At 39.0% G+C, this 16,628-nt stretch overlaps 1 protein-coding gene across 1 annotated transcript in view; it reads right to left on the bottom strand.

Annotated features, from left to right (window-relative positions):
* The window catches only part of LOC124619518 (serine/threonine-protein kinase/endoribonuclease IRE1), a 143,748-nt gene that overhangs the window by 14,821 nt on the left and 112,299 nt on the right, over window positions 1-16,628 (bottom strand). The window contains exons 12-15 of the mRNA XM_047145965.1: window positions 5,153-5,346; window positions 4,955-5,073; window positions 4,674-4,824; window positions 445-636 (exon numbers count right to left, since the gene is read on the bottom strand). Of these exons, the coding sequence (XP_047001921.1) occupies window positions 445-636; window positions 4,674-4,824; window positions 4,955-5,073; window positions 5,153-5,346 (656 nt within the window). The remainder of the gene's footprint in view (window positions 1-444; window positions 637-4,673; window positions 4,825-4,954; window positions 5,074-5,152; window positions 5,347-16,628) is intronic.

Below are 16,628 nucleotides of genomic sequence, written 5' to 3'. Positions count from 1 at the left end.
GCTTTTTAAATAAAATGACTAGCAATTTCAACTTTAAATTAACATCTCCTGCAGCATGGGGCTTATGCACTGAAAAAGAATAAATAACTAATTTTTGCCTAGTAGAGCGATCTGGCACTTAGAACACGGAATTAACCTCTTTAGTTCCAGGGCACCAGCATGTGTTCCCTCTGATATTTCTATTACATTTAACTGAGGACACAGAGCACTGAAAGTTTTTGCAGTGGGTAATGGCACCTTGCAGAAGGTAGGCAAGGTACTGGCACATGTATGTTTGTTGTTATATGGGTTCTGTATGCAGATAAAAGTCACCAGTTCTGTGTCTTGTATATGACACGCAGGAAGTGAAGAGGTTAAAGACAAAAATGTCACGGTGACAATACAGACTTTGTAAGCCTATGACCAGGGGCACAAAAATTACATCACTGTGATACTCAAACATACCTTGTTTCGTAATGCACGAAGCAAATCCCGGACACTACTCCCAGTGTAGCTTCGGAATTTCCGCAGATCCTGAGCAACGTCCTCACTGATATGTGCTCGCCAGTCCGAGCGCACAACACTCAAGCTGCAGTGCTCTAAGGCACGCAAGACAGGACTCGAATAATCATCTTTCTCGACGTGATCACTTACATCCTGGAACCAGTTTAAGAAAATCGCACTAAAACACCTAACCTAGACGTGCCACAGACCAGCTTTAATCACTTACTCCATCAATGAACTTTCTTAAAAAGAGAAAAGCACAGTTAATGCAGTGAAATTTATGAAGCCAATTCCTAACAAGGTATAACATTTGAAATAAGTTGTGTAATACATAAATATTATTTAAAATTAACAAAAACAATATAAAATTTAAAAAAATATCTAAAAAAGGAGAATGTTTAAAAAACCTGAAAGGAAATAAGTTGTTGTAGCAAGGCATTTGTTTTCATTATTCTTATTGTTTCTCTATTCCAATTACTGGTCCTTCCAATGAGGTTTGCTCCTGTGTCTCAACAGCAAGGTCACAGCATGTTGGCATGAAGTACATTGTGATACAGTACATATTATGAAGGCAAACTTAACGGCATCATCTGTGAATTAGATGCCTCAAAGTCTGTTTAAAAAGTACTGGGTATTCTGTAATTTCAAATGTTGCGTTAGATCGATTCATGCGATTTTTGTTCTTGTGTTGGTAAACATGTCTGAAAAATATCTGTCCAGCATTACATGTAAAGGAGGTTTAGTCTGTTGTCGGCTGTCAGAGAGGTTCCATCTGTTTTGGTTACTTATTTTTTACAAAAGAAGATGAAAGAATTCAAATAAAATTTTGATATATAAAACTAGAATAAATGCAGCACAGTTTCATAAATGTTAAATACTGCTTTTAGCAAGTCTGCTATGAATAAAACAAGGGTTTACAAGCGGTATAAGCATTTCTGAAAAATGCCATGAAGATGTTGAAGATAATAGTGCTTTTGGCACCCCAACAAACCATCAGCCAATGAAATTAAGGAAAGATTGAAAGAAATGATTGTGGACAATTGCTGAATCACAATTAGAGAAGTCTATGATGGTGTTCGATTGTCAACTGGATCACGCCATGACATTTTTTCCAGACGATTTGGGCACTAAACAAAATCCAAAATTGCTGAACTTTGAACAAAAACAGTGATGAATGCCAGTTGCACACTTGTAGCTAGACAAAGTCAGCAACAATGAAGAACAACTAACATGTATCATAACAGGTGACAAAACCTGAATTTCAGAGTAGGATGTCAAAACTAAAGGTCAATTGTCCCAGAGGAAGCATTTTGAATCGTCAAGACCAAAAAATAACTTGACATCTATGATGAAATGTGAACGTTATGAGCACTGTGTTCTTCACTTTCATGGCATAGTGCACCACGAGTTCCTGCCACAAGGTCGAACTATCAGTAAGGAGTACTGCATTTTAAAGACTAAAAGACACACTTTTTGCTTTGAAAATGACCTCCAAAATTCAGATGCATCTTGCATTCGAAGTTACTATAAAAATGTCCAGTGTTTGATTTAAAATTCCCGCCTGTTTTAAAGATGGCCATATATTTGAAGCCTTGGGAAAACTATCTCTATCTATCAACACTGGATTCAACTGGCAGCAGCAGTGCACTGATGTGACAAACATGAGTTCCAGGGATTCATAAGCTTGCTAACACTGTCTTCTTCCCACTCCACCATCACAAACTCAGAAAACTGTCTAGATGATGCGTCATTGCAGTCTATGGTGTCAGTGAACTTGAATTGAAAACGATTGTGATATCGGTAACAGAACAATATTTTTGATAGTATCTAGTTTTGTAATGGTAAAAAATCAAAAGTATTCATATGATGTGGTTATAAATGGAAAGTAATAGCATATGCAGAAGGACATGGAAACAGAGCAGCTGAGATGCATTATGATCCTCCACCAACAGAAAAAATATTTGCAGCTAGTGGGGTAGTAAAGAAGAACTGAAAAAAATGAGGAAGACTAAATGTGCTGAGGACTGAATGCAAAATGGTCAAAACTAGAAGATGATGTACTGAAATGGATCCGAGAACACTCAAAATGGCACTGGAATTTAATAAAAAAAGATTCAAAGACACACTCGTAAGCTATCGACACAGTGAAACTTGATGACTTTAAGGGTGGAGTTGGTTGGTGCTACAAGTTTATGAAGCATCATGGACTTAGCATGTGAAATGAAACCAAAATTTCACAGAAAATGCCACGAGAGTATGAAGAGAAAATATTATCTTCCCATTGCTCTATATTCAACACTGAACCAAAAACTAAGACAAATAATGAATATGGACAAGACTCCTCGGACATTTGATTAGCTGAGTAACAAAACTCTTGCCATTAAAGGTGCTAAAACTGTAACTATAAAAACAAGTGGACGTGAAAAAATGCATTACACTGTTGTCCTTTCATGCTGTGCTGAAGGAATGATCATTTTGAAGTGCAAAACAATGCCAAAAGCTTCTGAAATGCCACCAGACAGTGTTGTTCATGTATTACAAGGGTTGGATGGACGAGTGTGTTATGAAATTATTGATTAACAGAGTATGGGAGAGAAGGAAATGCACTTTATTGAAGAAGAGTTCTCTTCTTGTACTAGATCAGTTTATCAGTCACTTGAAAAATACTGTGAAGGGGGAAACTGAGACAGAGAAATACAGAGGTTCCTGTTATTCCAGGAGGACTTACTTCACAACTGCGATCTCTTGATGTCTCGATAAATGAACCATTTAAAGTGTATATGAGAGAGGAACAGAACAAATAGATGGTCAAAACCCAACAAGAATTCACACCAAAGGGCACTTTAAAATGATCTACAACCAAACAAGTGGTCAGTGGGTAAAACAGTCATAGTCGAGGGTGAGAGAAGACATTATTGTTAAGTCTTTCAAGAAGTGCAGCATAAGTAACACTTGCAGCGGCAGTGAAGACCATCTTATATATGAAGAGGACAAACCACGATGAAGAAGAGGAAGATGAAGAAGAAGAAGAAGAAGAAAGTTCAGATGACGATTTTCAGGGATTTTAAAGTCAGTTTGGTTTTATAAATTAAGAACATTTTTAGCCTGTCTTTGCAATTTAATAATAAAAATGGTGAAAATGTTGTTTCTATAAAAAATTGCTTAAAAATTAAGGTGCATCTTATAGTCCGTAGCATCTCATAGTCCATAAAATATGGTATTACTTACAAGTTAAACAATATTATGTAGGGCATAGGCCTGAAACTAGTTAAGGAAAATTAGATTATTGTCTCAAAAACAGTGTGGGTAGTTGCAATCTTTTTCCTCACTGTAACACATACAATGTTCCACATACAAAACTGTATTGATAAAGATACGTAAGCTGTCATTCTACTTCATGACAAAATGCTGTGTGACATATCTATGGAACATTTAACTAACTAAATAGAACAAAAGACTGAAACAAGTTAAGACAGTTTGTGGTCTCCGAGATTTAAATCAGATGGGAGATCATGTAAGGTCTACACTATTGCATTATGCAAAAAGGGAGAGCAGCGCCACAATAGTTTTTGAACATGTATGGTACATCCTGAGTATGGAAAGGACATTAGAAAAGCATCCTTTCCAAGATTTGAAATTTATCTCAGATTCTCTACAGTATTAAAAATGTGAAGTGGGATTCAGTGTACTACAAGGTCAATTATAACAAATAGATAACTAACAGACAATGGGGAATCCAATCTCTATATAAAGAATGGACAGCTGTAGGTTTTAGTATTGGTGCAACTAAATCCATTTTGTATTCAGCTCAAGAAGGATTTCCCTTTTTATTAGAATACTGAGCTAAAATGAAATTTTCAATTTTCCTCCTTTTTGTTACTGAGACACATTGTGGTTTTCTAACCATGTTAAGGAAAGGAGCAATTACGTGAATGTTCTTCATACACAAAATGTTTTTGTGACCAAAATAAATGGAAGTGTGCAGACTTGAAGAAACACAGAAGCAAAGGAAAATAGCGAAGGAAAATGGAGAGGGAGGACAGAAGGCAGTATAAGGTGCAAGAAACAACAGGAAGAGAAAATGAGGGGGAGGAAGGAAGGGGAGGGGAGGGGAGGGGGTGGAGAGATATGAGAGAGAGAGAGAGAGAGAGAGAGAGAGAGAGAGAGAGAGAGAGAGTAGATTCTTTTACCTGAAAGAAAGCTAATATTCGAGCACCATTCCAGAATACAGGATGGTTCCTAACAGCAACTGCTGATGGCCTGCTACCAGGATCTGCTGTTATCATTGCTGATATAAGATTGTGCTGCAGAGCATTGGTTTCTCCTTCCAAGTCTGCCAGTCTGCAATTTCACACACAAGACGTGAGTTGTGCAAAAAATATTCCCTGAACATGACTAAGTATGGGGGCAACTGCCAGACTAGACCACAAAGAAAAAATTTAAAAGTTATGTCAAATGGATATGGTCATACCTATATTCTCCAGTAACAATATTGGACTGTCTCCTCAATTCATCCCCAAATGGATGTTTGCCATCAGTCAAAACATAATAAAAAACACACCCCATAGAAAATATATCAACTGCACAAGTCTGAAAAATAAAGCACCAAATAAGGATATTTACAAGAACAATCACTATGAACAAAGTTGTCCTTTAGTTTTGTTCTTACCGCACGAACACATCCATTCATCATTTCTGGTGCTATCCATCCTTCTGTGCCTGTTACACCAGACTGTCTAGAGAAAGATGTGCGCCCAATCTTCAGTTTCTTACATAAACCAAAATCTGATATCATTGCTCTGACCTCCCCTTTCCCATCTGGCATTGAAAGCAAGACATTGTGTGGTTTTATGTCACGGTGAACTGAAATTCACAAAATATTATTGTTTTTGATCTTATTAGTCATCTAAATAATAGGGAGCAAGCATAACAGTTTACACACATTGCATAACTGTTAGGGACACAACAGAGGGTATCTTTTTTTGATGTCATACCTCTTTCTTATCATTCCATTCACTGAAGTTATACAAGAAGATAATCATACTTACATGTCCTTAATTTTTACATGACTTAAAAAAATTTGATGAGGTGTGATATACGTAGCAGAAACAATTCAGTCTTTTAGCTGCTATCAAATATATTTATGTACACTCTACCTTCAGCAAAGATGATTTGATTTTCAATTGCTTCTGCCAACATAATGATGGTAAACATAGTCTAGCTCAATGCATCCACATTATGTACGTTGCCATGTAGCATCATCATGCATATATGAGTGGTTTACTATACATAAATTTTTTGTTTGTTAGTAGATGGAAGCATCATGAAATAGAGAGTGAAACCACAGTCTAAAAGCAGAGAATGCAATTGTCAGGTAAACATTAGTTTGCCCAAGGGCCCAATCCGCCAACTTGTATAAGGCTTTTCCGCACGCACACGGTGCAGCAATCGCTGTACCATCTATGCCGAAGCACGGTGATATCTTTAGGTTGGCTGTGGAGCTGTGCGCTCGTTGATTATGCATATTCTCTCTACAGAGTTACCACAGATTTTATGGAGGGTAGTTATAAAGTTTTAATTAGCACTTTGAAAAAATAAAGTTAGGTAGGTTTTTTTTCAGATATATGTCTGCAGTCCTTGTCAAAACTGAAATTTCCACACTAGAGAAACACAGTACATTACTACAAGTGCTAAAACAAAATGATGCAGCCCATTGATAAAGTGGAGTACAATGTGACAACCTGTTTTCTACATTTGAAGGGGAACAATGCTGAAACAATCCATGTTGAGTTGGTTTGAACAATGCACAATCATATAATCGTATGGCAGTGGTTATGTGGTGCATATGCTTCCAGTGCGGTCAAATAAATCTGAATGGATTGATAAAGGGCTTAATCATCTCTCTGTAAAGAACCAGGACTGGCAAGAGAAGTGGGCTACAGTGCTCAAAGAACAGTTATCACAATCAAGGTAACAGTGAGAAAACTGAAAATTAGCCAGGGATCAGTTTTCCACATTTCTGAGCCATTTGCACTTGACTAGTAATAGTATCTATGTTAGGTATGTTGCTGGCCATTGATGGGAAACCAGAGGATGCTTTGCCTTATGAGTGAACACATCAACACCTTGGGGGACAGGATATAACCTCTTCCTCGGCAGTGGCGGCGCTACACAAAAACTGAATGTCGGCTATGAATCAGCTTTGCAAGGTCCTTTTCACTTTCCAGTCAGACAGAAAATGTTAAATTAAATGAGCTGAATTGTACACTAATAATAACAGTACACAAATTTTATTATTATAATATCCAAGGATTATTTCAATGACAAAAATTACATTAAACACACACATCAAAATAAACACAACTTCTGACTTTTCGCCTCACTGAATTTTTTAATGATTACATCGTAGTTAATACCAGCCATTATTTCCACTTCAATTGGTACTACTGACAACACAGACAGTTTTTCTTGGCACACTGCTTCTGAAGTATGTCTCAATCAATTTTAACTTTGAGAAACTTCTCTTGGCAGATGCTGTATTGACTGGAACTGTGAGCATTATTCTGATTGTTATGTAAAGATGTGGATATACTTCTTCCTAATTATTTTCTAATATTTACTGAATAAGTTGTTTTGCATCTTTGATTGAGTCCTGTAGATTGGACTTTAAAAGTTGGAGTTCCTCATAAGTTCAAAAGGCTGTATGCCGCTATTTTCACCTTCTCGAAGTATGGTACCTAAATCATTACAATGTTTGCAAACGACATCCTTGGTTAATGATTTCAAATAATTCATATCATAAATAAAACCAAATCGTTCGAAACATTCGTTGAGCACTTTGAATCGAGATTCAGAGTAGACTATTACAGCATCTATCATTGTAAATAATTACTATTAAAAACGGTCTTGATCACGATTTATTTAACAAGGTGACCGGTTTCGACCACTACTGTGGTCATCTTCAGACCATTGAGTAGGAACCCCTTTCTGTTGGAGATTCTCCAACAGAAAGGGGTTCCTACTCAATGGTCTGAAGATGACCACAGTAGTGGTCGAAACCGGTCACCTTGTTAAATAAATCGTGATCAAGACTGTTTTTAATAGTAATTATTTACAAGACATTGATCACTGCTGTTCCCTATAATGCATTCAAAAGTAATCTATCATTGTGTTAAAAAAAGCTAACTCTGTACGGCATTTCAGCAGATTGTATAATTTCATCAATTTGTTCGTGACTGAACATTCTTTTTTTCTGTGCTATTCTTTTTTCTTTAAAACTGAGACTCCATTATGTAACCACTTTTTTCTACAAACAATCGAGCTTCTGTGACTCTTGTTTCAAATCCTGTGTTATGGATTCTTGAATCCAGTCATGAAACGAATGTAAGGTATGAATAGCGACTTTCAAGTTGAGTGCCATAGTTTACTTATATTGTTGACATGTAGTAAAATCTCATACCATCTCTGTATTGCAACACTAAATTCAAAAGTTAACATTTCTTTCAAGACTGCTTTTCGCTCGTTAAGAATTTCAGAATCATCGGTTCTATTTTTCAGGTCACTCACACTTTCGATGACATCATCAAATTGCAAAAATATTGCTTTTATAGCTCCGATTCTACTTTCCCATCACGTTTCAGACAGAGGTTTCAATGTCAATTTCAATTTAGTTTTTATAAGGTCCCAATGCTTGCTTGATTTTGTAAAAAGCACAAACTTTATTGATGAAGTCAAAAAATGTTTTAGCTGTTGTAGAAGTTTTATTGGCATCTAGCAAAGCAAATTCCAACAATGGCATCCACATGGTGTGAACAAAGCTTGTGGATTAAAACTGAATATTCTTGTTCTAACACCTTTGTTAATGTCAACCATATTGGCACCATTATCATATCCCTGTCCTCGACAGTTTTGGATGTGTAGGCCATTATTTTCTAGTTCCTTTATATTGGCATTTGTTAAATACTCTCCCACTGTTTCTGCGACAGCAATAAACCCAATGAAATTTTCCTCTATCTCTCCAGTTGAGGAATTACAAAATTTTAATATTACTGACATTTGTTCCCCATGATTCAAATCTCTACTACAATTGAGCATGAAAGCATGATATTTTGCTTGTTTGACTATGTTCATAATTTCATTGATAACAGATTTGGAGATTAATGTAATTAATTCATTTTGTATGTCGTGCCTCAGATAATGCCGACAAAGTTGCATTTCATTAACACGTTGCAAGAGTTAGATCATATTTGGATAACAATTTAAATAGGTCTATAAAATTTCCAATGTTCCCGCTATCGTTTAGGTTAGGGGATTCTCGATGACCCAATGCCAGATTGTGTGAAGCTAAGTATTTTATAATATCGAAAAATCTTTCAAACAATTTGCAACAATACTTTTTTGATTCCCTAATCAGTGTCTCATTTTCCTTATCTATTGCTTTTCCATATTTGATTCCTTTACCATCTAATCATGCACTCCGTGTGTCAGTGACTTTGTTCATGCCTTTGCAATATTCTACTCGGATCTTTCCAGTAACAACATCCTTCTTTTACCATCCGTGTCTGCAAATGTGATAAAAGTCGACATGGAAAGCAATAAACTTTGTCTTGAGATATGGAGGAAGCTAACCATCTGCAATGTTGATTGTTGCTGTTACTCAATTTTCTAGTAAAATGAAATTAGGTAATATGTCTTTTACTTGCAACTTTGGTGTAACTTACATCGGCTTTCTCTAGGTTTTGCTGTGGGCCATTTTGCATTAAATCATGATGCTGTGAATCTGTTACTGATAATACCCACTTTTCCAGATCTTATCTATAAAGGACCCTCTTATATGAACAGTTTGCTCTTGATTATCACTTCTGATGTCTTTAATTGGCTCACAATCTTGGATCACAGCAGTTTCATCCAACTCTGATGCTGTATCAAAAAGGGTAATAGCGTCATTCGATCCTGGAGCTGGTTCTGTTTCAGAAACTAAAGACACTTGGATAAGAGCTTCATCAGAGGCATTTGGTGCAGTTACACCTTAAGATTTATTAAGAAATTTCACCATACTTGAACTCGTAGTTTGGTAGATGTAATTGTCTCAGCCATTCTTTTCCTTTTTGATGCACCGGATTCCCATTTTCTCCCTATGTCTCTGTCTCTTGAGGGTCCTCCAGACATGATGATCTAAAAAAAACTTTGTGCTAAGTACGTTCATAGGTACAGTAGGGTCCTAAAGTACTCGATGTCTTAGTATAGAGTGAATAGGCTGTGCGATTATCACACATGGCACAATTTTTTTTTTTTTCATTCTGTGATGTATCAACCAAATAAATTTGGCAATAAATGTATTTGTATAGTGACTTACCACAGGATGGGGTACCTTTAGTATGTATGGCTGAAATTGGTACAACTACATATTCAGAGATAAAAGACTTGTTCATTTCTACCAGTTCGATACCTTGAAGAAAGAGTGAAGTGTCACTTGGTACGTTTACTGGACAAGACAATGCTGCTGCCTATATTGTCTCTTCCACAGAACATTGTTGCATTTGCTTGTTGTTGGATTGAAGCGTCAATTTGGAAAAACTGTGCACACCAAATGGGCTGTGAATATGGTATAAAGAAAAGTAGGTGTATTTTCCATTTAACATGCTTCTTTCTTTAATACGGCAATTGGATTCCTCTCTAAGTATATAATTTAATAACTTATTTTAAATTTTTCTTAGTCTGTATGAACGATTATACAGCAAAACAGTCTCTTGAGTTCCATGTGTTACTGCCATCTAGTGCGCATGCACTAATTCACGACAGGTATTCCCACTTGAATAGTGTAATGTAATAGGCCTACCAGAACCAGTCTGCAGTCCCAAACTTGTATGCTTGGTGTGCTGCCGCATAACTGTCATAATGTTGCCAGACGATCCTAGATAAATACTACAACATTTGTAAGAAAATAGAGATGGACAGTTAAGTAGCTAAAATTTTAATAGCTTCAACAACTTTTCTGCGAGGCCCCCATAGGCGTGCAGCCATAAGTGGTCACTGACACCTAATGCCACCACTGTTCCTCGGCTAGCTATCACGGTGAACTAGCTCACAGCAGTGGCAGTTGGAGGACCATGTTAATTCTGGACATGTGAGTGCTTTGTGCTGGCTGAACACTGCAGGAAGACGGCCACCTCACCTACAGAGCATTATCAGTGCCACCATGCTGGTTGGGAACTTGACTGTCAACTACCTGATTGCTGAAGGAAGCAAGCCTGCTTGGGAAACTAATGCCTGCCCACATATTGGACTACAGTGAGGTTCTTAGGTACAGACATTAATTTTTGTGCTTTGCGTGGCAGCCCGGTTCCCTCTGTGTCTACTTGATATTTGTGCCAAGACTTGGGTCAGGTGTTGCAAGCTAAAGGCGCTCTCTGGTGTTTTGATACTGACTGTAGGGAATGTGCATTAAGTTACAAGATTTGTTATTCATTCACCACAATACTTAGCAGCATGGCTGTCTTGTGATGTGTGCTTTCTGTTACATTATTTTGTAGATTATCTGCCCTGTTCTTTTGTCTCATGTTTGCCAGTGTGTTTAAGTTGTTTGGTATTTTCTTAGGCACTATCCTTCAACTACCTATAAGTTGCTTACCTTTCATTTTATCAATTGCCTTGCCTTTTACGAAAATAGTGTTCATTCAATATATTTTGCTAGTGTTTTTAGTGGTTGCTAAACTTAATTTACATACTGGTTTTAAAACCGAATAGTGTTTAATTCTGACTATATGTATATTTAATGCTTTATTATCAGGGACCTCACTGTGCAGTCACCAAATAGATTTTGTAATTCATCCAACAAACGAGATCTACTTTGGTAAGACAGCTTGCCAGTTGAGTATATCAGATCCATATTACTTCCCATTTGCTGTTTTTAGAACTAGTCCTCTGTTTATTATTTGTCAGTTATTTATCTTGTCATGCTGCCTGCTGGGTCTTGCTCACCCTGACTGTGTATTCAAGCAGCTCCTGCTGTTATCTGCTGCCCCTGATGCTCAGCATTTGTCATGCTAAGAATTTTTCAGTTATTCAATTTATATATGTTTTGTTTTTAAAGACGACATTCAACCTTTATGGAAATCTAACAAGCACTGCCCAAAAGCATCCTTTAGTATAAGTTCAGGTTACTGTTTTCGCTTAGCCTCTTTGCTGCAGGAACCTGTATACAGTTACTTATGGACTTCTTGTACTTTCACCATATATCAGGGGAAATCCAAAGTCATTTTTGCCACCTATAAAGTTTGCTTATGTGGCTGCTGGTTATTAATTTAGTTCATGTCTTTCTTTTAAAACACTGTTAAAGTTCCTGTGACCAAAACTGTAAGTTTTGGTTCTGTTTACAACTTTAGATTTAGTACTTACTTTCTTAATCTATAACTTTTCTTGGTATTCTCACATTACCAAGTACATCACTGTGATAAGCTGTTGGTGCTGTTGCTAAGAATGATTTAGATTTGCCTTACACCATTACCTTGCAAACAGTACCGAATTGTGTTCTACTAAACCTAGTTGTAACTTAAGTATTTTTTTGGTTACTGATGAAATATGTCTTTAATTTTGTGTTAAGTTAATTTTTCAGTGGCTAAGTTTTGGGTGGTACTGTGCCTGTTCATAACCTTGAGTTATATGACTTGCAGTCCAAGTATTTAACCATCACTGTTGAGTACTTTTCATTCCCTCTGATTTAAAATTTACTGTTCTGCAGCTGTGGAAGACACTTGTCAGTTGACCTTAAGCTGTTCTTCAATTTTTTTATATTTTTTATGCCTTGATCACTACTTGTAATGCAAGTTCTTTTTTTTAACTTTACAATATTTCAATTCCTACCATTTCATTATCAGTGTATTTCCTAAGTGTAAAGATTTGGATTGTTTTTAATAAATTGTTGTTGAAATGTACTTTACTTTGTGGTCTCAGTACTTTTCCACTCCCAAACCAGCTATCCACTGCTTCAGCCTTGCATGACATTTTGAACATGATGAAGGTTGCCGCCTGCTTGCCCCATTGACTGCTAAAAACTCATGGAAAACCTGCTGAACCGGGCAGCAGCATAAATTTTTCCAAACCTACACTTATGTAGGAGGGCTGGGTGTACAACTACGACCCCGAGACAAGGAAAAAAGCAGCAAGCAAAATTTGCCATAGCCAAAAAAGGCAAAGACTCAATCATTTTCGGGCAAAATGAATGTGAGTATTTTTTGGGGCTTCTTTGCTAACAAATTCACTCCTAAGGGGCAAACCATCACAGCAGCATGCTACCAAAATCTCTTGATGAGGCTGTGGGAGGTTGTCAAGACGAAGTGTTGCGCGAAGCTGCTCAAAGGTTGTGTGTGTATTCCACCGCTTATTACGCACATGACAGTCGCACATGCTGCTTCTTTGGAGAATAAAATTTAGCCTCCTCCCTCCCCACCTCATATTCTACTGACCTGATGCCCCAAATTAAGAAAACTGACAGGTATTTCCAAAATAACGACAAGGAAGGTTTCAAGGTGGAATGTGTCTTTAACAATCAAAGTGCAGAATTCTACAAACAAGATCTCTGCCAAGTCCTCCATCATTAGGAAAAATGTGTCGTACTGAAGGATAAATACATAGAAAGGATATTTCATGCTCATAGCTCAATTTTTTCAAGGTAATAATTAAAACTTTATCATTGACTATTCATACAGCCTGCAAGAGAGAGTGGTGCACACTTGAACCTATACTGGGATACAACTTAAATCACACATTTATTATAAAGTCAGAAATGCATTAAAATCTTATAGTCCTGGAGTACATATGGTCATCTTGTTTTCCATGACGTGTGATTGAGGTATGCCATTATTTTTAATTTGCTGGGAAATTCTGCCTTAAGATCCCTCAGAAGCTGCAGTGGACAAACCATTACTGGATGGAATTACTTACTCCCATGAGAAAAATGCATCCTGTCTCCCACATTTTATAGGAGAGCTCTAGAAGCAAATTACTGGTGTGTTCTGTTAGGGGTTTCAAAGTCTCTTGTTACATTATTACATGGTCTAGCGTTACAATTTTTTTTTTAAATTGGAAACTAGTGAAACAGCAACATAGTTTCTTTTTTTTCTCAGCATAATAATGAAATGTACTCTCTGGGAACATTAACAAATATAACTGCTCAATTTATTGTTTATTTCTATGTCCATCAAATAAGTTATCAGGTGGGAAATATTTGTACCAGTGAATCAGGAACAGGGGGAAACTATTCATGGTAGAAACAGGGTAGTTGTTACAACATATGTATTTACCACTGTCACTTCTTTGAGTTTATCAGCATTTATAGTATTTGTTTTTCAGTGTCAACCATATAAAATTATCAACATAGTCTGAAAGTTCTGGCAGAATGTAAATAATTTTAAGAATAAAGGAAACCACTCACCAAATAGCAGAAGCGTTGAATTGTTGACAGGCACACACAAAAGAGAATGAAAACTTGCTAGCTTTCAGAAGAAATTCTTTGGCAAGTTATACGGCGCACACCCATCCCCACCCACCCACACACACACACACACACACACACACACACACACACACACACACACACACACACACACACCTGTGCTCCCTATAGTCTGCCAGCTAGAAACACAATGGTAGGACTGTAGTTTGGCAAGTGGACTAGGGTGGGGTGGGGGTTATGGTGGGTGGTGTGGGTAGAAGGAGAAAGAGGCGGGAAGCAGGAAGAAGGTTTGGGGATAGGTAACTAGTGGCTCGAAGGGAGGCAGTAGGTGTGATAGCTAGGAATGTGAGAGGGAAGAGTGACAAATGTGTGGGCTAGGCACATGATACACCATACTGAAGCCACTGAGATGTTGTGTATGATGAAGTGACATGAAGGCATGGTCTGGGAGGGTGTGACAGGGTAGAGGAAGGGGAACAGTTGGGTGGAGAGTGCAGGAACAGTGGATTAGCGGAGAGTGAGCCAAGGAGGATTATGGAAGCAGAGGATGTGTTGCAAGAGCAACTCCCATCTACGTAATTTTTCAGAAAAGCTGGCACTAGAGGAAATAGTCCATATGGCATGGGTCATGAAGCAGCCACTGAACTTGAGTGTGTAGTGCTCAGCAGTATGTTGTGTCAGTGGGTGATCAAATTTGTTCTTGGCCACAGCCTGGAGGTGGTCATTCGTTCTGTTGGATAGGTTGGTTGGTTGGTTTAAAGGCGGGAGAAGGGACCAAACTACGAGGTCATCGGTCCCTTGTTCCTAATAAAACAATGCCACAAGTATGGGCAACGAACACTAAAAGGAACAAAAGATTACAAAAAAAACAACAGAGAGATGCTAGAAACAGAAGAGAGTAAAACATGAAAGCAGATTACAGTGGCTGGCCAACTGCAAGAATAAAAAGGGAAAGCCAGCCACTCTGCAACACATTAAAACCTCCACCCTAAAAGTACTAGGGTGGAGGACACAGAGGGACAGAGGACATGCGCTAAAACCTACAAAGTAGGATAAAACTCACTCTCATGGATTAAACGTAAAACTAAAGCTGCTGTGGAGGCATTTTCGCCCAACAACAAAGGCAGGGTGCTGGGAAAGTTAAAAGTCTGCCGCAGAGCAGATAAAAGTGGGCAGTCCAGCAAGAAGTGGACGACTGTCATTTGGGAGTCACGGTGACACTGAGGTGGGTCCTCGCGATGGAGTAGGTAACCATGCATTAGCCACGTTTGGCCAATGCAGAGCCGGAAGAGGACAACTGGTTCCCTGCGAGAGGCCTGCAAGGAAGACTTCCACACATTCATAATCTCCTTAACGACACGCAGTTTGTCGTGTGTGCTGTTACGCCATTCCGTCTCCCAAAGCCGGAAAACCCTGCAGTGTAAGACAGAACGCAGGTCAGTTTTGGAGATGCCTATCTCCAGAAGCGATTTCCGCATCGCCTGTTTGGCCAGCCCGCCGTCAAGTTCATTGCCGGGGATTCCGACGTGTCCTGGGGTCCACACAAACACAACGGAACTGCGGGACTGTTCCAGGGCATAGATGGAGTCCTGAATGGATGCTACCAGAGGATGGCGAGGGTAACACTGGTCAACAGCTTGTAGTCTGCTCAATGAGTCAGTACACAGGAGAAATGACTCGCCAGTGCACGAGTGGATGTACTCACGAGCACGAGATATGGCCGCCAGCTCTGCAGTGAAAACACTGCAGCGAACTGGCAAGGAGTGCTGCTCAATATGTCCTTCATGAACATATGAGAAGGCTACATGACCATCAGCCATTGAGACGTAGGTGTAAACCACTTCAGAGCCCCGGAACACATCGAGAATCGAGAGGAAGTGACAGCGGAGAGTGGCGGGGTTGACAGAGTCCTTAGGGCCATGCAAAGGATCCAGATGAAGCTGCGGCCGAGGCGTGCACCATGGAGGCATACATGAACGGACTGCAAGTAGAGGTGGTAAAGGGAAGGACTCCAGTTCGGAGACAAGGGCCCGCACGCAAACCGCAATCGTTAGCCCTGATCTGGGCCGCCAACGTGGGAGATGGACTGCCGCGGGCGGAAAAAGGAGATGGTAATTCGGATGCTCAGGGGAACTATGAATGTGTGCTGCATAACTGGTGAGCAGTTGCGCATGTCTGATCTGCAGTGGAGGGACACCAGCCTCCACCAGTACCCTGGTCACCAGACTCGTCCTAAAAGCTCCTGTCACTAATCAAACCCCATAGTGGTGAACAGGGTCAAGTAAATGCAATGCTGAAGGTGCTGCCGAACCATAAACCACACTCCCATAGTCAATTCGGGATTGAACAAGGGCTCTGTAGAGCTGCAGCAGCGTACAGCAATCTGCACCCTAACGGGTGTTGCTCAGGCAACGAAGGGCATTGAGGTGCTGCCAGCACTTCTCCTTAAGCTGACGAAGATGAGGCAGTCAAGTCAATCAAGCAACCGGTCCTAGGAATTGATATGTCTCCACTACAGTGAGTGGATTGTCATGAAGGTAAAGTGCGGGTTCCGGATGAACGGTACGACGCCAACAGAAGTGCATGATACACGACTTTGCGGCTGACAACTGGAAGCTGTGGGCTAGAGCCCATGACTGCACCTCATGGAGGCACCGCTCAGCAAAAACAGTACTGGAGCAGCAGTACGAAA

This window comes from Schistocerca americana, chromosome 6 (genome assembly GCF_021461395.2).
Source record: "Schistocerca americana isolate TAMUIC-IGC-003095 chromosome 6, iqSchAmer2.1, whole genome shotgun sequence".
Lineage (NCBI taxonomy): Eukaryota > Metazoa > Arthropoda > Insecta > Orthoptera > Acrididae > Schistocerca > Schistocerca americana.
This window is presented reverse-complemented; position numbering and strand designations above follow the sequence as displayed.